Here is a 23,951-nt window from a genome sequence, read left to right as displayed (position 1 = left end):
ATATTCTTTATCAGGAAGGTAGTAAGCCTGTTTACCAATTTTTAACCAAAGCACTAAAAAGATATTAACGATAGGTGAATGCTATGCTACTTAAAAATTTGGTGTTTAAATGCCAAAAAATTATTCATATTTAATTTAAAAGTATAAAAATTAGTAAATTTTAAATATTTAAAATTTATTATAAAAAATAAATTAAACAAAAATTAAACACCACATAATACACATCTTAAAATTGACCTTAAACATGTCTGAAAAATAATTAACCTGCAGATCCAATGACATTAGAGCTCGTCCTTCATCACTACATCTCTTCACCTGTGAAAGTCCTTTGACAAGCGTTTCTGCTAGGATCTCAAGTCCATAGTCCAATAGTTTGACTTGAATCTACACATTCAAAGATCACATTTATACTTGAAAGACTAGGAGTGGTTACTTTGGTTTTTTGGTTTCAAAAATTAAACAATAGTATGAAATTGTAACCGATATTTACCAATTTTTGCTTTGGGTCATCAGAACTTGTAACTGGGTTTATATGTATACATGTATATGTCATATGCAACATCGAGTAAGAGCAATACCTCTTTACGAATTCCACCATGAGCAAGTCACGCTGCATAATGCTTAAACTCCCCCAGCAATAAATCAACATACCTATAACAACAATTTAAATCAAAACTTCATGCAGAATGCAGCTCATTTATTATTAAATATAATAAAATCGAAAGAAGTTGCAGCTATATGTTCTGTTTAAATAGTATACATTTTTTACCTATATAGTTGTTGTTTCATAGTACCAATAGAGCTAAATATTATGTTATACCACGTCGTCTCAGACACAAAGGCCAAGATGAACAATGAGGTAAAATACTATAGGAACTAATATCAGGTTTGGATAAAGTAATAGAAAATGCTAGTGATTCTCTAGGATTAAGGCAATACCAAAAAAAGTATCACACTCCTCTTGGTGTGTGTATTATTTACTGATACTGAGAAACATGTATACTGTGGAATATTCGAGAGACTTAACACTTTCCTAGGCTAGTTCTATTGCCATTGAATATATATTAAGATGATCCAGAAATACAAACCCATTATGCTCTAGACCTAGCTCTTTCACTTCCCATTTAAAATTGGCAATGTGTTCGACGTACCTGTAAAATGTTGAAAAAAATATAGAAATTTGTAACTTTAAGAAAACTAAACTTATATAATAATAAATTTCTAAAGTTATGCAATATATAAAATTGAAAGTTCTCAATGGTGAAGAGGCCAAATTAATTAGGACCAGTGGGTATTTTAAGGAAACACAAGAATGACAATCTGCATTGAACACCAAACACAAGCCTTTGCTAAGAGAATTCTGTGCTCTTTAAGCATCATAGAAGATTGCCATTGTGCATATGGTGTGTTTTGCACTTTGGCTGTGACCTTTTTACTATCTCTTGGTTAATAAGATTTGATGAAACTGAGTAAGACTAAATTGATTCTACATGAGTAGGAGTCATTTTGGTAATTTTAGCATTGTGGTATTACCCACTTTCCTAGTCTGACTTAAGATTAAGGGACTTTCTAGTCAAACATTATAAGGATATCATTTTTCTTAAGGACGCAACTTATAAACTAAATTCTTTAGGTGCTTGAATTGCTTTCTCTAATAATAATATAACCAGTTTACTAATTTTTAACCGCCTCATCCTTTGTTTTCTCAAAAAAGTAGCAAAAGTTGTGTTTATTGGAGAACAACACCACATGTATCCAAAGAACATCACATTGGTCCTTTTATTAAACAATAATTTAAGCATCATATAACTTTTCTCATCAACTGATATTTCTAATAGACTGACCGACATTGTCATCATGGAGATTATTTTAAAACTTAAGAAATATTGTTTGATTCATAGCAACAGCCAAGAGTTCAAGTCATATTTACCCATTAACATGAAGAAGGAGTCTTGTTGTTGTCCTATGGACATGCTCTATAAGATCTGGAACAACATCCACCTAAGAAAATCCTTAGATATCATTATCATATATATTGAGCAATTTTATATTAACTATTAAAGGATCAATCAACTAGAGTTAAATAGGTAGATAAAATTAAAATCCTAACGATCCAATCCAAGCATGCTTTTCCATTGGAAGTAGAGACCTCAATAAATATGCTAAGTGTGCCTGAAAATTAAAGGCTTCAACAAAAGTGTTTTAATTTAGTATAATCTCTCAGACCTCAGGGATGATATTCCACATACCAGATGCACATAGAAATCCTCAAGTACAGTTGTATTACTCTGTAAAAGCATTGATTGGAGATGAGCTCTGGATCTATTCAGTGTCCGAGCAACAAGAGACAGAGCGTCAACAGCTACACACCTTTCCTATGACATAAAATATTTTCACTTCTGACAGAATCAATTCTAGAAGCATGGATTGATATCACAAACTCATAAGCAAACATACACAAAAACTAGCCATAAAATTTTACACACAAAAAAAACAGTGGACTCAGCAACATTAGTGGATGGGATAAGATGCTCATCTAAGACAAATGTCACTGCAAATTTTGGAGAGCTCCAACTCCACCTTGTGCATGTATTCCCTTATGCGCTTTGCATTTACCTCATTGCCCATTGACTCTTCCTTCTGCTCTATCTTTGACAGGATCCTCCATGAAGCCCTCCTTGAACCCACCACATTCTTGTACCCAACAGAGAACAGGTTCCTCTCTTTCGGCCTGCAATACAACGAGAGCTTCCTCTAAGGGTAACCCTTTTCCATCAGCAACCTAAGAAGCATAATATTTGCATGTGTCAATAAAATCAAATACTTATAGATTGTTGCATTTCATAGAAATAAGAGTGAAAATTGATCCCATACCTTCTCATCTACTCTTACACTTTTTGCTCCATACGAGTTTTGTGGAGTCAGAATCGTGGATTTAGTGGCTAATCAGCGATCAGGGCCGACCTAGAACACGACGAGGGTTTCAGAATGCCATTCTTCCGGTTCACATTTTTAAGGTGCTTGGCTGAGACGATTGTGAGGTCCAGGTCAGCCGATTTCGACGGAGGAGGCCGTGATGATGCCATTCAAGAAAAGAGGGGAAAAGGGAGCCTAGGTATCTCTCGACTGAGATGGAGAAGAAAAATAATGAAAATTTTTGCTAGATGTAGAAAAAGAAAATGAAAATGAAGATTGTTTTTTTTTTCTTTATCTAATATATTAGAATAGATGATAATTTCGGCAGTTTGTTTTAAATCTGCCATAAATCAAACGATATGGTGGCTGGGGACTTAAACCGCTGCAGCAGCTGCCCCAAAATCACTAGATAGTGGCATTTTTTTAAATTGCCCCAAATTTGTTGCCGCTAACTTCCGCTTCTGTTGTAGTGATTCCAACCCCTCTCATGTTTCCGAGACCATTCGTGTCGAGGAAGCCCAGCCCGAAGACGAGAATGAAAAGCTCGATGAACCCGTGGAACCCTTCACACCAGAAGTGATAAACTTTGAACTACCACGAAGATTCACCTTGCCACTGACCCTCACACCTTATGACGGACTCGGAGACCTAACAAAATTCCTCAAGAAATTCTGATCAATAATGATCGTTAACGGTGCATCTGATACTATTTTATGTCATTATTTCCTGAATTATTTAGACGGTCATGCACTTGATTGGCTTTGTGCTTTGCCTGCAAGTTCTATCTCGTGATTTTAACAGCTGGCCAAACTATTTGAGGAACATTTCGCTGGATCTGCAATTTATTTGCATGACTCAGATTATCTGAATACAATCAAGCAGGGACAAAATGAGAGCCTGAAAGACTATATGACTCGCTTCACGAAAGTCGCCATAAGCATACCAAACCTCCACCCCGAAGTCCATCTGCATGCCATCAAAAGCAGACTCTGACCCGGGAAGTTCCAAGAGACCATCGTGGTAGCCAAATCGAAAATCCTTGCCGAGTTTTACGAGAAAGCTAAAGGTCAAATCGATATCGAGAAACTCAGACAAGCTCAAAAATTCGACAAAACATACTACAGAAACGAAGATAAGGCACAAAACAGTAAGAAAAATTTTAAACTTACCCTTCGATTTGATTCCTACACACAGTTCAACACCAAGCGAGAAGACATAATCAAAGAGATCCTGAATTCAAAATTAATCAAGCCATCAAGGAAGGCCGGCACACACCAAGAACGTCGACAAGTCTAAATACTGCGCTTTTTCACCAGAAGCACGGCCACACCACCGACGATTGTGTGGTGGCAAAAAACCTCTTGGAACGTCTAGCTCGGCAAGGCCACCTTGACAAGTACATCGGAGGTCACATCCAAAGACGTACCACACCCTCCACAGCAAATGCTTCATCCTAACAACCCAATCAAGGAAAAGAGAAGTCATCCTCAAACCAATATGACCAACTGTGAGGTATAATTAATTGTATTTCAGGAGGATACGCCAGTGGAGGATCATCAAGCTCGGCTAGAAAGCGATCGAAACCCAGATAGCAGCATAATTTTCACAAATGACGTTTACGCACGCAGATTTCGATTCCAACATACAGAATCTGGATGACCCTGTGGTTATCACTCTCCAATTAGGAGATCTATTGGTGAGAAAGGTACTCCTAGATTCGGGGAGTAGTGCTGACGTTTTGTTTTATTCAACATTCCAAAAAATGAAGCTTAGCGACAACATTCTCCAATCAACGGAGGGAGATTTAGTCAGTTTCTCAGGTGAACGAGTCCCGGTATTGGGATCAGTGTGGTTAAAGGGTGAGAACTCTCTCTCAAAAACATGTCATATTCAGTATTTAGTAGTAGATTGTTTCGGCCCCTATAATCTTATACTTGGCCGACCTTTTCTAAATAAGTTCGGCGCAATTGTATCTACGGTTCACCTATGCGTTAAGTTTCCTGTGCAGGACGAACACGTTGTAACAATCCATGGAGATCATAAAGAAGCACGGCAGTATTACAACATCAGCATGAGACTTCCACGCCGTTCAAATCAACATCAAGTCAACAACGTACACCTCACCACTAATAGCTCGGCATTAGCCGACCTAGATCCTAGAGCCGACTTTCTTGAAAGACCTACGCCAACAGGTGACTTACAAAAAGTATATTTTAATAATGATCCTAATAAATTCACCTATGTAGGTACAGCAATAAGCACAGTGGAGTTAAAGGCAATAGAAGCTTTCCTACAAAAGCATGCCGACCTCTTTGCATGGACGCCTTCTGACATGCCCGACATTGACCCACAAATCATCAGTCATAAGTTGGCCATAAACCCTTCCGTACGACCAGTACAGCAGAAGAAAAGAAACCTCGGAGATGAAAAAAAAGAGCATCATTAGAAGAAACGCAAAAGCTAATCAATGCAAAATTCATTAAAGAAATCAGATTTACTACCTGACTAGCCAATGTTGTAATGGTAAGAAAATAAAACGGTAAGTGGCGCATGTGCGTCGACTTCACTGATTTAAACAAGGCGTGCCCAAAAGATTCTTACCCTTTGCCGTCCATCGATTATTTGGTGGATAATGCTTCTGGTTATGCCACTTTAAGTTTCATGGACGCCTATTCGGGGTACAATCAAATAGTTATGCACCCATCTGATCAAAGTAAAATGGCATTTATCACTGAATTCGGTAACTATTGTTATAAAGTTATGCCTTTTGGACTAAAGAATGCAGGAGCATCTTACCAGCGACTTATGGACAAAGTCTTCACAAATCAAATCGGCCAAAACATAAAGGTGTACGTCGACGACATGGTCGCCAAGACTAAGGTCGGCAATAACCATATCGACGACCTCACAGAAATATTCGGCCAGATACGACAATACAACATGCGCTTGAATCCTGAAAAATGCGCCTTTGCCGTTCAAGGCGGTAAATTTCTGGGATTTCTACTAACCAGTAGGGGCATTGAGGTGAACCCTGAGAAATGCCGTGCAGTGCTGGAGATGACAAGCCCGAAGACAATAAAAGAAGTGCAGCGCCTCACAGGAAGACTTGCTGCACTATCCAGATTCGTCCCATGTTTAGCTTCAAAATCTATTCCTTTTTTCAAAACAATTAAAAAGGAAAAACACCTTTCAGTGGAACGACGATTGTGAGAGAGCTTTTAATACATTAAAAACAACTCTGTCCCAACTGCCGATTTTATAGATACCCTTACAAGGGGAGGATTTATTCTTATACTTATCAGTTACTAACTGGGCAATAAGCTCTGCTCTTGTTACAGAAAGGGACAAAGTTCAGCAACCAGTTTACTTCGTCAGTAAAACCCTCCAGCACGCTGAAATCAACTATCCGAGGATATAAAAACTGGCATTAGCATTATTATTTTTAGCAAGGAGGCTCCGACCTTATTTCCAGAGCAATATCATTTATGTTTGGACCAACCACCCATTACGCCAGGTGTTGCACAAGCCAGAAATTGCAGGCAGACTTGTTAAGTGGTCAATCAAATTGTAAGAATTTGATATCAGATACCAGGCAAGAGGACCGATTAAGTCACAATTTCTTGCTAACTTTATAGCAGAATTAACAATGCCTACCGAAGACGACCATACAGTACAATGGACATTATACATCGATGGTTCATCAAACAATCAAGGGTGCGGCGCAGGCATCCGACTTGAGAGCGACGATGGCTTCATTCTAGAATATTCACTCCACTTAACCTTCAAAGCCAGCAATAATCAATCAGAATATGAGGCTCTCGTCACTGGACTCCGACTTTGCTTACATTACCATATCTGCAACATAAAGGTATATTGCGATTCACTCTTGGTAGTACAGCAGGTAAACGACATTTTCCAGGTAAAAGATCCACTTCTTTCTAAATACTTAATGTTAGTAAAACATTTAACTTCAAAATTTACAAAGTTTGAAATACATCATATACCACGAGAACAGAATCACAGGGCTGGTATCTTATCTAAACTCGGCAGCACACAAGTCGATCTTTCTATATTAAATCAATCAACTATAACATCTCCAAGTGTTACTCTAACCGATGTTGTGAGTGTCACACAGGAACAGGATTGGCAAAGCACATTTATATATTATTTACAAACAGGAAACATACCGGACAATGTCGAGAATACAAAGAGGTTCCGACGACAAGCGTCTTTCTTCACATTATTAAATGAATCTTTGTAACGACGAGGATACTCTCGACCACTTCTAAAATGCCTCAACCAAATAGAAGCAGAAACAGCATTATTCGAAGCCCAAGAAGGCATCTGCGAAATACACACTGGAGCTCGGAGCTTAGCCTCTAAAATCCTCCGGGCAGGTTTTTTTTAGCCTACCATAAAGCAGGATACCCATAATAAGGTTAAGACATGTAACAATTGCAAAAAAACATGCCCCACTCATACACATCCCAGTCGAGCAATTACATTATTTGGACATCAGCTGGCCCTTCAACCACTGGGGGCTCGATATCCTCAGTCCATTCCCAATGGCACCAGGTCAGGTAAAATTTCTGGTAGTTGCAATTAATTATTTTTCAAAATGGGTTGAAGCCCAACCTTTAGCTAAGATTACATCACAACAAATGATCTTCTTTATCTGGAAAAATATTATTTGCCATTTTGGCCTTCCTCGGCACATCATTACTGACAATGGTCGCCAGTTTGTTGATCAGAAATTTACATCGTTTTTGCAGAACTTAAAAATCAATAATCACTTCTCCTCTGTGGAACATCCTCAAACAAACGGACTGGCAGAAGCAGCAAATAAGGTGATATTACACGCCCTAAAAAAGGAATTAGACGACGCTAAAGGACTTTGGGACGAGTTCATACCAGAAGTCTTTTGGGGGTACAATACTACACCACAACCATCAACAAGAGAGACCCCATTCAGACTTGTATACAGATCTGAGGCAATGATCCCATTAGAAATTTCACAAAGTTCCATCCGGACGCAAGTTACCAACCACGATGGAGCTCGGCGAGCCGAGTTAGATATCATCGAGGAAGTCAGAAGCATCACAACACTCCGACTCCGTGCGGCACAACAAGCTATAGCTCGGCGACACAATAAGACGGTCAGAAGCCGATCATTCCAAAAAGGAGACTTAGTACTCCGAAAAACAGAAACTGCTCGAAAGCCATCAAATCATGGAAAACTCGCCGCAAATTGGGACGACCCCTACCGAGTTATAGAAGTTCTCGGCAACGGAGCATACAAACTAGAATATATAGATGGTACAACTTTACCTAATACCTGAAATGTTTCTTCTCTGAAAAGCTTCTATAGTTAAAAGTCAGGGACAGGCTTGTACTCTTTTTCCTACTGCCAAGATTTTTTCCCGAAAAAATGGGTTTTTCTTGGAGAGGTTTTAACGAGGCTAGCCTACATACGCCTTTGAAATTAAAGGTCTATCAATCAATTAAACATTATCATACATTTATTCAAACACTCTATTTTACTATCTGCCGAGTTTATTTCTCAAAGTTCAAATCTCAAAACAAACAAGCGCCTTCGCTTCCACAAACTCCGACTTATGCAAGATCGGCCAATCTATTCAATTACAAACAATGAATGTCTTGAAAAGATATTCCTACCAAAATGCCCAAAAGCTTTATACAACATACGCTCAGTTAAACAGATATATTGTAAATGCATACAAATGACTAAGGATTGTCATTTAATCAGTCCAACTCAAACTACAATGCCTTTTTGGCTACAAAAACAGATTTCAAACACAAAAAGCCTTAACAAAATAACAGCTCTAGACAAACAGAGCACTAAGAGCATAAGAAAATAAAACAAAGTTCACTTTCACAAAACACTAAGTGTTTTCAGCTTCATCCTCCGCAACACCATCATCATCCACCAACTTACCATCTCTGACAATCTTTCCAGGATCCATCACCGAAAAATCCACCTCAGGAGCTATAAACTTCACCTGAATACAAGCTCTGTCAAAACCTTCAACAAATGAGTCCAAAATCTCATTTTGCTTTTTCTGTTTCATATCTTTCAGCTGAGTGGTTACTTCAATTAACCGAGTTTCCACACTCGCCAGATCAGCCTCCTTTTTCTTCAAATCCTCCACATCCTTAGCATAGTTATCTTTTATTTCTTTCAATCGTTTCTCCACGTCATCTAGCTTAGTTTGTAACTCAGCAACTTTATCCTTACTCTGAGCAAGCTCATCTTTCAATAAATCAAAATCTTCCCTCTGGACCGCCAACCTCTTATATTTCAACTCTTGACTACGACCCAAACTCGCCATTCGAAAGCCAACTACTTAAAAAATATCAAACATCAAATCAGAATAGAATGAAATACAATGTTGAAGTTTACCTTCCAAAATTACCTGCATATATTGTTCGATAGCTACTTTCCCAACCTCGTTTGCCAGGGACACATCGGCCGATGATTGAAAAACGTCATCCGCCACAGCCATGTAAGGAAAGTCCCTACCCCAAACCGATAACCCATCACTATGTTCAGACACTTCATGCAGTTTCCTTTTATATGACAGAAACGCATAAATTTCTTCCAGAGAAACATCATTTTCCTTTTGGCTAGACTCCTCGGACAAATCAACCACATCACCCTTTCTCTTCTTCAAAATAACTTTCCTCTGACCAGAGACAGGCTTATTAACCTCTATAGCTGCGGTAGCTTTTTTCCTTATTTGACGAAGATACCTCTTTTTCCATGTTCTTATTTTTGAATCAAGACCTTAGCGATGCAGCTGAAACACCAGGATACTTACCCCTGCAAGTTCCAAGAAAACAACGCCAAATCAGTAGCGTTCAAAGACACAAATAAACAAACAAATCAACACAACTCACCCATATACTCTAGCACAGCATCTCTATTTTTCTCGCACTTTAAAAGTTCAAACATGGAAATCAGGTTTTTTCAATCAATTTGTTCCACGAGGAACTCAATTATACAAACATTCCTTGGAGTAATCACTTCGGCCCCGAGGATATTCTAAGGTTCCGACACCACCATAACGGAGACCTCTCAGCCAAAAATTCGTCCATATAAAATGGAAACTGTTTTTCTACACTCCTCACTTTCAGGTATATTTCTTTAAAATCCTTGAAAGAAGATTTATACAATTTGAAGATGCCGAATCCAAGAGTGCTATTCAGATTAATCCACCCCCTTTCTAAACTCCTTTAGCTTGAAACAGAGAGAAGAACAAATCTACAGAAGGCTCTTCCTCAAGAAATTCCATTAATATTTCAAAACATCGCAAAAACGCCCAGCCATTAGGATGCAATTGTGAGGCAGCACAGTTTAGTTGCTTCAAAATTTGACACTCAAAGTCCATAAAAGGCAACCCCACCCGTAGTTCTTCTAAGACGCAACTATGCATGTAGAAATATTCAAATCCCTGCCCCCTATGATAAACCCTATCCTCACTACTACATGGCAGTAACTCCACTTGAACACCAGACCCAACCCTATAATTTTTGTTACATCTACCTCCTTAACAGCTGCCTCATCACGAAACAGGGATACTCGAGACTTAACATCTTCACTAACCCAGTCATAAGATCAGTTAATCTCCCATTTCTTCTCCTTCTCAAACTCCATGAGAGAACACAGAAAAGAAGAACAAAAAGAAAGAAGAAGGAAATGATAAATTAGCAGATGAAAGAGAGAACATGCATACCTCTTTTACTCATTCTGTTTTCTAAGAAGCAAAACCAAGGGTCAGGGATAAGCAAATTGAAACCCAAACCATCAAATTAACCACGTCACGAAGTAATTGCTACCTTAATCACATCAAACGGTGCAGTTGCTTTGGAAACATAAAAATCTTTTAATGATCCAAACATCTTTCTCTCTCTTCAGTAAAAAGTGGACACGACCCCCCACTTTCCACAATAACATTTTTAATGAAGTACGTTGAATTAGGGGCTCCATTACTAATTCGCCCAATCGAGTTATAACTTATCAAGAAGTTCAACCTGCTTCATTAAAAACTCTCCTCAGGCTAAACTTAGGGCTGTGATATGGCAGTTACAAATATAACTTATAACTCGGTATCGCATGTTACAGCTCGGCTTTTATGAGCTATAACTCGGCCAATTAACGTTTCAAATCGGAACCGCTGACCAAACGGTACAATAATCAGATACGTTATCAATCCCCTCCAAGCCAACGTAAATGCTAAAACCATAACCGACGAGAGGCTCACCATACAAAAGCAAGGTAAAGTATCTTCTTCAGACAATTCGAACAATACATTATACTGACTTAAGTATTGGAGTGCCTTTGCAGGTACACTCCTTCCCCTTTCCATTGCTCACGCTCTCACACTTCATCAAAAGGAAAAGCTCGAATTTGAAAGATTGACAGTCCAGCCTTGAGAGATAAGCTCGGCAATCGTTTGTCACGAGAAGCCGACTTGTTCCCCAGACAAGAACAAGTCGACTCTCGATGAAAATTAAAAGCACCAGTATAATGAGTTAAAAGGTCTTGAGAGAACCATTACCACAAAAATTAATTCATATGATAGAAAAGTCAAGAGTTTATAAGACTCTTTTTCAGATGTTAGTCTTTTAATATAAGACTTTTTTTCAAATATTAGTCCTACAAAACTCATAACAAATTTGTATATTTTTTTAGTTATATTTTACTATATTTAATTATGTATTTTTTCAAAAGATATTAATTTTAATATATCGTTAATATAAAGAATTTGATATAGTAATTCAATTAAATTTATGTATTTAGATAATTTTTTTGAAAATATTGTATGCACACAAAAATTTATTTACCAAATCAATTATTATATGTATTGTTTAATAGTTTAACTTATTTTGAATTTGTGTTTTATATTTTAATTTCAAAAATGTTATTTGTACGCTAAAATCAACTACTAATGTATTTATGTATAAATATGTGTAATTTAATTTATTTTTAATGTGTATTTATATTTTAACATGTATTTTATATTGATAGCTAATTTTAGTGACTAATTTTGATGTATATATAGCATTACTCTTTTAACTTATATTTTATATAGAGCTTAATATAATGTGCAAATCACATAATTGTACCTTTAATTTTAAAATTAATTATTTGTGTTAATATGTGCTAATATGGTTATACACAACCAGTTATTTCTACAAATTTCTTTAATACTAACCATGTATGAAATTATCTTTTTTAAAAGACATAATTATATTCGATGATATTATAATAAAATATGGATATTTATAAGTGTTTTGCTTAGATTGATGGATAGTTTTTTCTTTTTAAAGTTTGTTTTTCTCATTGCTTTTATGTCTTTAATCAAATCCATGAATATTCTCATAGATTTGAATATTCTTGGAATAAAATAGAATTTGGATAAAGAAATAGTTGGATGATAACATAAAAATCAATTATACATAATTACAAAAATAATAAAAATTTCATTGTTTTATCGTTTGAATGGTGATAAAATATGAATTTAATTGGATGATAATAGTTGAAAAAAATAGTTGTAAAAAAAAAAACGGATGATAGTAGTAAAAAATTATAGTATAATTATTGAATAAAAATTGAACTGTGAAAATAAAAGTTATCTAAAAGAATTTAAATTCTCTAAAATATCAATAATTAACATTAACACTACATACAAATAATAAAAAACAGAAAAAAAAGATAAAGAAAATTCCAATCCATTTTCCTATTAGGAGAGTGTCAAAGGAAAACCCTAAATCCCAATTTTAACTTGAAGATTTCCTTTAAAAGGAGCATTTTTCAAATGGATCAGGAGAGAGCAATTAGTGCGGCACAGTAATTAGGTCTCTAGAGTCTGTATTTCGTTGGATTCCCTCTGCAGGTTCGTCACTCTCACTTCTCTCTCTGGAACCTTGGTATAATTCCAACAATACATGTTCTCATGAATTCTTTTGAATCAAACCAACATGTTAATCCCAATTCACCCTCAATAACACCCCACCCCATCAAATCAAAATTCAATTTTTTTGCATTTTACACACTGCCCTTATTGCTTCTTATTTTAGCAGTCACATTAGGTTTCACAGGAACAAATTACTATAAAGTTCACTACTTGAGACACTCACTAACATCACAAACCCTAATTCAAGCAATTGGGTCTCTGTTTTCACCCCCAAAATCAGTTTTTGTGCCCTCCCAATGTGTGCTATGGATGGCTCCTTTTCTCTCAGGCGGTGGGTATAGCTCAGAGGCTTGGTCTTATGTTCTGTCCCTTCATAGCCACACCAAAATGCATTCATTTAGGTTGGCAATTGAGCACCATGGAGATCAAGAATCATTGGAATTTTGGGAGGGTTTGCCACAAGAAATGAAGAATTTGGCTTATGAGCTATACCGAACAGAGTGTAGAATGAATGAGACCATTGTGGTGTGCCATAGTGAACCCGGTGCTTGGTACCCCCCATTGTTTCAAACTTTTCCATGCCCTCCATCACCTTTTTACAGTGATTTCAAGTCTGTGATTGGTAGGACTATGTTTGAGACTGATAGAGTTAATGGTGAACATGTAGAGAGATGTAACAAAATGGATTATGTTTGGGTTCCCACTGATTTTCACAAATCCACATTTGTGGGAAGTGGGGTTGATCCTTCCAAGGTGGTGAAGATTGTTCAACCTATTGATGTTAAGTTCTTTGATCCTGCCAAGTACAAGCCATTGGATCTCGCATCAAGAGGGCAATGCATTTTAGGCTCTTCTAGCACGAAGAACAATTTTGTGTTTTTGAGTATCTTCAAGTGGGAGTATAGGAAAGGTTGGGATGTCTTGTTGAAAGCATACTTGAAGGAATTCTCAAAGGATGATAATGTTGCTTTGTTCTTGTTAACAAATCCATATCACACTGATAGAGATTTTGGGAACAAAATAATGGATTTTGTGGAGAGTTCCGATCTTGGAGAACCGGTTGGGGGTTTCGCTCCTGTATATGTTATCAATTCCCACATAGCGCAAAGTGAGTTGCCGAGAGTTTACAAAGCGGCTGATGCGTTTGTTCTTCCTTCGAGAGGAGAGGGATGGGGGAGACCTCTTGTGGAAGCCATGGCAATGTCGCTGCCGGTGATTGCAACGAATTGGTCAGGGCCAACTGAGTATTTGACAGATGATAATAGCTATCCACTACCTGTGGATGGAATGAGTGAAGTGATGGAAGGGCCATTCATGGGGCATCTTTGGGCTGAACCTTGCGTGGATGAACTTCAGAATCTTATGAGGCGGGTGATGGATCATCGCAATGCAGCTACGGCCAAAGGAAGAAAGGCGAGGGAGGACATGATAAGAAGGTTCTCACCTGAGATTGTGGCTGACATTGTGACAGAACAGATAGAAAACATTCTAAGGCAATGAGATTATTGTTCCTGGTCTTGTCTATTCTTTTCACAGCTGTCAGAATCTGTGCAATGCTTGACTCGCAGGGTGATTGATGTTCTAAGTGAAGATATTACAGAGTTCTCAGGAATTTGATTGAGACACTGAATCTTAAGGAATGGAAAGTAGTTTCTTCAATGTGTATACTTTTTCTTTTCTTGGAAATTTATGTGAATGTTTTTTCATTGAAAAGGCTCCATCAAATTTTGGGCAATATTTTGCTGCTGTTTTAGTAGGGGCAAAGAGAGAGGGATAACACTACTGTTTGCTTGTGCAAATTATCCAGTGTACAGAAAAGAGAAATCCTAGTAAAAGTGTAAAACACGATCTCACTTTGTTGATGCGCATATTATTTTGATACTAAAATAGAAATATATTACTAGTGAATTACTTTCATGTCCATTGGGAATCTGGTAGCCCTATATGGTGACAAGTTTCAGGGTCCCTTATTTGAAGGCACAGACATTGTTGAACATCCTTAAGTAGTTTTTCCTTTTCTTCCAAGACATAAGTGTGAATTTTCCAGTAAAATTTATTTGTATCGGGTTATTTTTGTACATACTCTAGATAGGTATCAAAGACATACAAATGAGGTATCAGATATTTCATTCATGAAACAAAATTGGACAGATGCCTATAAATACAATTCATGGCCCTCCCAAATGAAAACACAATACAGGTTATGGCCAAGAGACACAGTTTGTATACATTATTTTCTACGCAGCCCACACAATTCTCAAAGGCAACTGTCATTGCCATAACAATTTCAGCAAAACTTATTGGAGATGTGGAGCAAAAGCTGCTAGGACTTCCTTGTACACAGGCTTCTTGAAATCCACTGCCTGAAAAATGCAAATAGAAGATATAAGCCAAGTCAATTTCGCTTAGAGCATCACACATTCTAAATTGGGGTGAAGAAATGTTTATCACAGTCACCATTACTCACAAGCTCAATTACTTTCTCTGGTGGCAGCCATGACCATTCACCGAACTCAGCTTTCTCAGTACCATCACCCAAAAGATTGATTTCTTGATCTTGACCAGTGAACTTAAAAAGAAACCTATGAATATCAAGGGATCAAGAATAGTATTGCCAAAACCAAGATATAACTTCTTCCCCAAATTAATACACACACAGCTTTAAAGTATATCTATAACTCTCTATAAACTCATTGAATAGGGGGGTAAAAAATTGTTAGAAGCATCCATCGGTTACAAAATGTTATCTGACTAGTATGGGGTTGTTAGCAACATAATTTGATATGGACTGAGCAGATCCAATTGTTTACCATTTTTGTGCTTGACCCTTCCAATCAGATCCCCACTGAATATTCAATTTCTCCCTGACTTGTGGTGGGAAGTCATATGTCAACCAATGAGGTGCCTGCAAGAAAAAATCCAACACGATGAGTATGTAGAAGTTCTTCCACAGAGAGAGAGAGAGAGAGAGAGAGAGAGAGAGAGAGAGAGAGAGAATGGAGGAGGAAAATAATATATCATATAGTAACATATGCAATGCCTAATTAGTATTATATGGAACAATATAAGTATAAATATAACCATATTTAATCAACGAGACATTTGAATGGCAAAACATGATTGAGTGGTCATAACTTATAAGAGAACCTAGATGGAAGAACTATGTAACTTGTCCGAAAATCTTTGTAGAAGGCAAGAAAAGGACTTTATAATTTGCACCTCAGAAATCACTTCTGCGGAACTAACTCCTGTCTCTTCCCTTAATTCTCTGATAGCTGCATTTCTTGGATCCTCACCTTCATCAATACCACCCTAAAAAATACCACATTAAGTTCATTACAGACTTAATACAGCTATATATCATTCCTTTCAACAAATAATACATTGCAAGAACGATATAAGCAGCATAACTATCTGTCTTTGGATTTCTTTCTCTGTCTATTTACTCATTAGCAAGTAGCAACACTATTTAGAACTCCCATGTTGGTGCAGCCTATGCAAATTTCTAGTCAGATACTAAATACTTTTAGTTTCAAATAACATAATCATAAAAGGGACTCTAAGTTTAGTTATCAAGAATAATTATACACTTGCACCTAAAAAAACAATTGTTCTCAAGGGTGGGTTTGTGAGCCAAGAATGGATTTATAGTTAGTTACTCCATGAAGCCTCACTTTCTTCTCTTCCCATCCAAAACATCAACCCACAAGTAAATAGTTTATACTTTTACAATAACATTTTAATATAGTTGAAAGCAGACTTTTTTTTCCAATATTCTAAAAGATTGAGGACTAAATTGCCAATTAAGTATTACACTAAATAAATTAGGGCAGAAAATATACCTAATTTGAATTTATTAAAAGTAGCTGAAAACTCATACAGTGATTAAAAGTAAACAAAATAGAGATAACATGAAAATAATAATGATTGCAAAATAAAAAATAAAAATGAATGACCTGCGGCATTTGCCAAGCATTGGGTATGTCCAACCTCGAAGCCGCGAAGATCTGAAAACAGAGAAACCCTAATTAAAAGACAGTTACTGAGAGAGAGAGAGAGAGAGAGAGAGAGAGAGAGAGAGAGAGAGTGGGTGCTGAGTGTGATTTGATTGAGTGCCAACGAAAGGAGAGTGGCAGCGACGAGAATTTAAGCAGCTTCGAAGGGTATTTCGGGAAACGGAAAACTACTGGTGAAGGGTGCGCTATTCGGCATAAAGCCATTCCAGAGAAGAGGAGCGCCTCCTTTTTATGGGATGATTAAAACCCATTTCACCTTATTCGGAATCGGAGCTTCACTCACCCCTCGTACTTTACCAAAATGCCCTTCTACCACTATTTTTCTTTCCCCTTTTCTACTCTAACTAGTGCATCGACCCATGCGTTCCACGGGCATGAGAAAAAATTAATAAAAGATATATTAGGTATATGTATAAAAAGGATATGGCAAAAAATAAAAATAAGCTAAACTGAGTAATATTTTATATAAATTAGCCAAAGTAAAATTTGCTTCATCAATCAACTAAATCACGTTTACATGTCACTAATATTTTATATAAATTAGTCAAAGTAAAATTTGCTTCATCAATCAACTAAATCACGTTTACATGTAGTTTGAAGCAGGTAAGTTCGAACTCAACTAACATATAATTCGAATCATGTAGATTCGAATTATACACTGACACACGAACCAACATAATTCGAAGTCACCTGATTCGAATTACACACTAACAGTAATTCGAATCAGGTTGAGTCGAACTACTCACAATAACGCAATTCCATGTAATTCGAAATGGGTTAATTCGAATTATAAAGGACCAGTCGTGTATATATATGGTGTGAACGTGAATTGATCTCATTAGAGTAGAAAAATAGCTAGTGAGGAGAGTTTTGTAGTTTTGGTTTATCATAGACGATCGATTACGAGGAAAACACGATCCAGTGTGAAGTTCACTGGTAATGATCCTCTCAGTATTTTCTTGAGGCCTACGACGAGCTATGATGACCTTGTCAGTTCTGTTCTACGGAAACTTGGTCTAGAAGGCGTGAAACGGGTTAAGAAGTTCTTCTATCGCATTCCAATCTCGGTCCTCCAAGAAATCGTGAAATATGATTATTTCACGATCAGTAGTGATGAGGACTTGCAGGTCCTGTTTCATTGTCGACGGCAGTTTTCCGAAGTGAGGACACCAGAACTGTTGGCGAAGTTGGTTGACGTGGTATCCAGCTCGGGGGTTCGAACCGGAATACCCCACTGTAGCCACGGTAGCCGGTTCTAGCTCCAGACTTGTCGGTGCATCTTCCTCTGTACCTATGTATGATCCTCCGGTCCAGCCTGTCGCCTCCCCTTCATTCGCAGTGGATCTCAACGGAAGCGAAGGCGGCGAGGTTGGAATAGGGGATTATGTGCCGACCCCTTTATAGTTTGCTGCAACGGCTGGTCTTGGAGATGCATTGTTGGATGATCAAGACGACGACGATGTGGAGCCGGATATCATTGCTGACGACAGTGGCGATGATATTGGACCGAGTGAGCCTGCTGGTGTGGGAGGTGGTTCTAGCTTTGGCACACAGCAGTACCCTCCACATTTTTCATCTTTGGACTTGGATGCAATGAGACAGGAGGGGGATCTTGGGGAGCCTGTTGGTTTTGGCGCCAGAGATGCGGAAGGGTCTGTAGGTCTAACAGAGTTTCAGGTTGGTCAGCAATTTCAGGACAAGGATGAGGCCGTGTTAAGTGTGAAGACTTACAGCATCCGACGCGGGATACAGTACAAGGTGGTGGAGTCTGACTATCGCAGGTATGTTGGAAAGTGTACTGAGTTTGGGAATGGGTACACATGGTTGATTCGGCTTAGCCTCCGATAGCGCAAGGGCATTTGGGAGGTCAAAAGGTACAACAGACCATATACGTGTCTAGCAACCTCCATCTCCAGCGATCACAGGAGTCTGGATTATCATGTGATCTCAGCATTCATCATGCCAATGGTTCGGGCTGATGCATCTGTATGCATCAAGGTATTCATAAATGCCACGGCCGCACACTTTGGGTTTAGGCTGACATACAGGAGGGTCTGGCTGGCAAAGCAAAAGGCCGTTGCCCACATCTATGGTGATTGGGATGAGTCGTATAACGAGCTCCCTAGGTGGGTGTTAGGAGTTCAGTTGACGATGCCTGGTACGGTTGCAGTCCTTAGGACAAGACCAGTTCAAGTTTGGGGACAGGTGGACGAGTCGCAAGCTTATTTTCACCGACTGTTCTGGACGTTTCCACTATGTATCGAGGCATTCCGTCATTGCAAGTTGTTGGTCAGTATTGATGGCTCCCATCTGTATGGCAAGTATGGCAGAACGTTGCTCGTCGCGATAGCACAAGACAGGAACTCCAACATTCTGCCTGTTGCATTCGACCTGGTTGAGGGTGAGAATGCCGATTCCTGGTCCTTCTTCCTCTCCGACCTGCGTCAGCACCTGACCCCGCAGCCGGGACTGCTGGTTATATCAGACATGCATAACGGCATCAAGGCCGCCCTTGAGGCTCCTGACGGAGGATGGCTACCTCCAGCTGCCTACCGCGCATTCTGGATTCGACATGTGGCAGCAAATTTTGCCCTGACCTTCAAGGGCAAGGACGCAAGGAGGCTACTTGTGAATGCAGTATATGCTAAGACCGAGGTGGAGTTCGACTACTGGTTTGATATTATGCGGTCTGAAGACCCTGCCATGTGTGAGTGGGCGAACCGGATTGAATATTCTTTGTGGACACAACATCGTGATGACGATCGGAGATTTGGGCACATGACGACAAATATCTCTGAGTGTGTATATTCAATCCTGAAGGGGGTCAGGAATCTCCCAGTGTGCTCGCTGGTCAAGGCAACTTACGGCAAGTTGGCCGAACTATTCGTCCGCAAGGGGAGAGAGGCTGAGGCCCAGCTCGGCACCGGACAACAGTTCAGTCAACACCTTGTGAAGTGTATCGAGGCCAATCTGAAGACGGCGAGGTGCTTTACGGTGACTTTGTACGACAGAGATAACTCAGAGTTCACCGTCGCGGAGACGACTCCTACTGGTATGTTTTCACTGGGTACCTACAGGGTCTCACTTGCAAGTCAGACATGTGATTGCGGATACTTTCAGGCACTTCATTTCCCGTGTCCTCACCCCCTGGCGTGCTGTGCCTATTCACGGCTTACTTGGCTGCCATATGTACACCAGGTGTATCGTCTTAGCTCGGTGTTCAGTGTGTATCGGATGGGGTTCACACCTCCCATTCCCGAGGGTTTCTGGCCACCATACGATGGGCCGACAGTGATCCCAGACCCGAACAAGAGGCGTGCGAGGGTGGGACGTCCCAGGTCCACTAGGATACATACCACTATGGACGAGACAGATCCGAACAGGCCAAAGAGATGTGGCCTATGTCGGCAGCCCGGACACACACGTCAGGATTGTCCACAGCTTGGAGGACCAAGCCATACAGGACCACATGATTAGTTGTACTGTTAGCTTTATTACTACGTTCATTTCACTTTTGCTGTTAGAGTCCAATGTTTTCGGTTTTGTTACATGGAGTTGTTAAGTGAAAAAAAAAATTGTTACTGTTAACTGATGTACTTTGATTTGGTTATTACTTAATGAATGTGTTCCGTGTCCAACGTCCCATATGACGTCTCCGATAAATACATAAGGCAATAACACATTCTTCAAATTAAATGATACATGATAAACAAAATATCCAAATATCTTAAAAAAATAGTGTACACTCATGGTCAAATTAACGGAAACACGATAAAGCAATGCGGAACGCAAACATACATAACCAAAATACAACTCGAATCGTAAAGATACATGAAAGACATAAATAAAGGTGCCTAAGATACAACATTAATCATGAAATAAAGGCATACATCATACACAAGTCATCTAAATAGGTGCGAACCGGTGCCGCAACGACGGAGAACCCGTGTCCTATAGCCTCTCCGAATAAGTGGCTCATCGTCCTCGATCTCATCCTCGCCGTCATCTGGTGCTTGCTGTGCAGGTGGCCTAGGCTGGACATCTAACAGTCGTGAGGCAGACCCTGAAGGAAATGACTCTCCTCGGACGGGTGCCCTAGACGGCCCGGCAAATGAATATGACCCAGCAGTATATGCGGAAGGAGGGGTACCACCCAATGCAAAATAATCAAGAGCAGCCATGGTAGGAGGCTCGTTCAGATCGACATCTAACGGTGCCTGTGTCCCGTCACTGGACCCCGCCGACGTGCCAGCTCATCCTCCTGCATAATGGCATTCATCTCGTCTAGGAAGTGTGACCCCCCGAAATATGCATCAAGACCATCACCGGCCAGGAAGTCTGCATACATCATCCCCGGGCTAACCCATGGGGTACTTTCCTGAAGTGTCTGGTCGGCACCGGGAACACCAACGAAGTAATCGCCTAGTGGACCCGATCCAAGTCCGCCGTCACGATTGCCAAAACCATCTCCCATACCAGACCCGTACTACTCTCCACCATGCCCGCCATGATGGGGACTAACACCCCTACTCCAGCATCGCCTCCAGCATCTCTCCCGCCAGAACCCTGTTGATGACCACCGTTGTCATCGTAACCATGATCACGGTGATCCTGCCCTGCAGCACGCGCTCTCTGTCTGCCTCCACGCCCTCGTCGTCTACCTCCATCTCTACCCGCCGCGTCACTCTCGTCCAAGGCCTGGTCTAGCCACCTCCACTCACGCTGGCTCCGTCGTGTCCCGACGCGAGCTCTCCTCTCAACCCAATGCATATCCGGAACGTCGTCAACACGGTCCATGTCAGGAACTCGACCGGCACCCCTCTATGTCACCTCAACAGGAATAGGAACGGCTCTCGGATCCCCCAGGTACATCTCTAGTGACAAGAACCTCTTTTCATGCTGACTCCACTAGTCCAAAAAGTCATGTAAGGGTCCTGGGTCAGCAACAACATCAAACTAGAGAACGTAGTCTGCGCGGCTCTCCCAATGAAGATGCCAGAATTGCAAACTGTACGGAAACCAATGATCACTTCATCTCCCGTCCTTCGATATCAAGAAGTCGATGTTCAGGGCGGGCTGAAGGCGGGACTGAACTCCACCGAACTGTGGTAACACCCTATCAATCTGATGCCACTTTATCACCGCAAAATATATCAGTGCCGTCACACACCGCTCTAACGCCGTATGACGAGGCTCCAACACCTCTGGATACACAACTTGAAGGACGTCGGGAGAGCTATATGGCATCCAGATAAACTAAAATAAGATATGAACATTGTAAGGCCGAATAGTAATCCAAATGCTGAAACTATAATTAACTAGACAAACGAGGTTAGTATACTCACATCCCTGGCCTGTAACATGTCTATCCTCAGTCTCCACATCTGCACTCAAGGTCCTTTCTCGCTACCGGAAGGATTGTGACCTGACCACCTGCATATCACATCGGTGTTATAGCATTTTAAAGGCGTGACAAAATAGTATAACATTATACGCAGACATGGAATTAAAAAACACAGCTAAAAATAGAAAAGTCCGAGAATGGTACCTCGAGGCCAACGGCTAGCTGAATGTATCATACCTAGGAGGCCTAAATCTAGGAAAGGGCCAGAAGATCCAGGATTAAGGTAACTATAAAGGGCCAGCTAACTTCACCACATGTCTGTTGGCCACTCGGTACATGCAGCGGTACAACCATGCTAGTACTGCCGAACCCCAGCTGTAGCCACCCATCTCCTCAAGCTTAGCCATGTAGGGTAGCCATCTGATGTGAATACAGTTGTCGGACTTGTCAGCAAACAGCTGGGTACCCAACAACATCATGATATAGGCGCGAGCAAAGTGCCTCACTGTCTCCTCATCGGCTCCCGCGGGGTACTCTCCAAAAGTCTCTTGGAACCAAGTGCAGTTCACTACGAACTTCTGAATTTGGTTCGTAGGAGATAACACGCCAAGCAACTCCTGAAACCACACCCAAGCTAGACGGCCACCCTGGATGTATATGTGAAAATCTGTCAGGCAACCACTGACATAACGTCTGTCCACTGGCAACCCCAACTGGTACGCTACGTTCTGAAGTGTGATCATGCACTCTCCGAACGGCATGTGGAATGTGTGCATCTCTGGACGCCACCGCTCGACGAAGGCACTGACAAGGGGCTCATCTAATCGGAACCATCTATCGTTCAGTCTCGCAAGATGGTATAATCCGGCCATCTACAAGTACGGAACGTATCTCTCATCGAGTCGCATGCCCTGCTGCCGCCGCATGCTCGAGATGCATCGCTGGGGCTGCGCATTACATGGACCGCATAATTAGAACCACTTACAAAACCACTAACAAAAATAACTAACAACATAAACCACGTATGGAAACCACTAACAGAATCTACATGCAAAACCAACATAATAAACCACTAGAAAAACTATGTGCTTAAACCGCTAACATAAACCACTAACATTCACCAATTCCAAGACCACCAACATAAACCGTTAACATAAACCGCTAACATAAACCATCAACAAAACCGTATACAAAACCACTAAAATCAAATGCATTCAATACCACTAACAAAAACCGCAAACAAAAACCACTAACATAAACCGCTAACAAAACTGCATGCAAAACCTCTAAAATAAACCACTTGCAATACCACTAACATAAACCACAAACAAAACCACTAACTAAAAGCACAAAACTCAACCGAATTCAAAACCACTAATATAAACCACATCTAAAACCACTAACGTAAACCACTAACAATACCACATACAAAACCACTAACGTAAACCACTAACATATACCGCCAACAAAGCCGCAAATAAAACCATTTCAATAAACCACATGCAATACCGCCAACAAACACCACATGTAGCACCACAAACATAAACCACTAGCAAAATAATTAACTACTAACCTCGTCGTTAATGACCCCGGCAATATGAGCCACTCCATCCAAGCGATATAGTCTACCTGGATCATCCCTCATCAGCTAACTATCCTGCTCGAGCCTTTGTCGGAGTGAATCTGGGTCGTTTTTTCATAGATTTGGTGGGTCTGAGAGTAGGGAAGTGATTCGAA

At 40.0% G+C, this 23,951-nt stretch overlaps 4 protein-coding genes across 4 annotated transcripts; 3 read left to right on the top strand and 1 right to left on the bottom strand.

The window, feature by feature from the left end:
- The first annotated feature begins 12,701 nt into the window (after nucleotides 1–12,701).
- Nucleotides 12,702–14,829, top strand: LOC107466548 (uncharacterized). Its single transcript, XM_016085534.3, has one exon. It carries the CDS (start codon nucleotides 12,894–12,896, stop codon nucleotides 14,352–14,354), a length of 1,461 nt encoding a protein of 486 aa, XP_015941020.1. The 5' UTR covers nucleotides 12,702–12,893; the 3' UTR covers nucleotides 14,355–14,829.
- Nucleotides 14,830–14,883: 54 nt separating this feature from the next.
- LOC107466549 (nudix hydrolase 26, chloroplastic) lies at nucleotides 14,884–16,920 on the bottom strand. Its single transcript, XM_016085535.3, has 5 exons — nucleotides 16,811–16,920; nucleotides 16,074–16,166; nucleotides 15,665–15,759; nucleotides 15,322–15,436; nucleotides 14,884–15,217 (listed from the first exon to the last, which is right to left on the bottom strand). The coding sequence occupies exons 1-5, from the start codon at nucleotides 16,817–16,819 to the stop codon at nucleotides 15,152–15,154; spliced, it is 378 nt and encodes a 125-aa protein (XP_015941021.1). The 5' UTR covers nucleotides 16,820–16,920; the 3' UTR covers nucleotides 14,884–15,151.
- A 358-nt stretch (nucleotides 16,921–17,278) lies between these two features.
- LOC107466518 (uncharacterized) lies at nucleotides 17,279–18,718 on the top strand. Its single transcript, XM_016085493.1, has 3 exons — nucleotides 17,279–17,296; nucleotides 17,713–18,069; nucleotides 18,275–18,718. The coding sequence occupies exons 1-3, from the start codon at nucleotides 17,279–17,281 to the stop codon at nucleotides 18,716–18,718; spliced, it is 819 nt and encodes a 272-aa protein (XP_015940979.1).
- Nucleotides 18,719–18,835: 117 nt separating this feature from the next.
- LOC107466517 (uncharacterized) lies at nucleotides 18,836–20,347 on the top strand. The gene has a single exon (XM_016085492.1). It carries the CDS (start codon nucleotides 18,836–18,838, stop codon nucleotides 20,345–20,347), a length of 1,512 nt encoding a protein of 503 aa, XP_015940978.1.
- The last annotated feature ends 3,604 nt before the right edge of the window (nucleotides 20,348–23,951 follow it).

This window comes from Arachis duranensis, chromosome 9 (genome assembly GCF_000817695.3).
Source record: "Arachis duranensis cultivar V14167 chromosome 9, aradu.V14167.gnm2.J7QH, whole genome shotgun sequence".
Taxonomy (NCBI): Eukaryota; Viridiplantae; Streptophyta; class Magnoliopsida; order Fabales; family Fabaceae; genus Arachis; species Arachis duranensis.
This window is presented reverse-complemented; position numbering and strand designations above follow the sequence as displayed.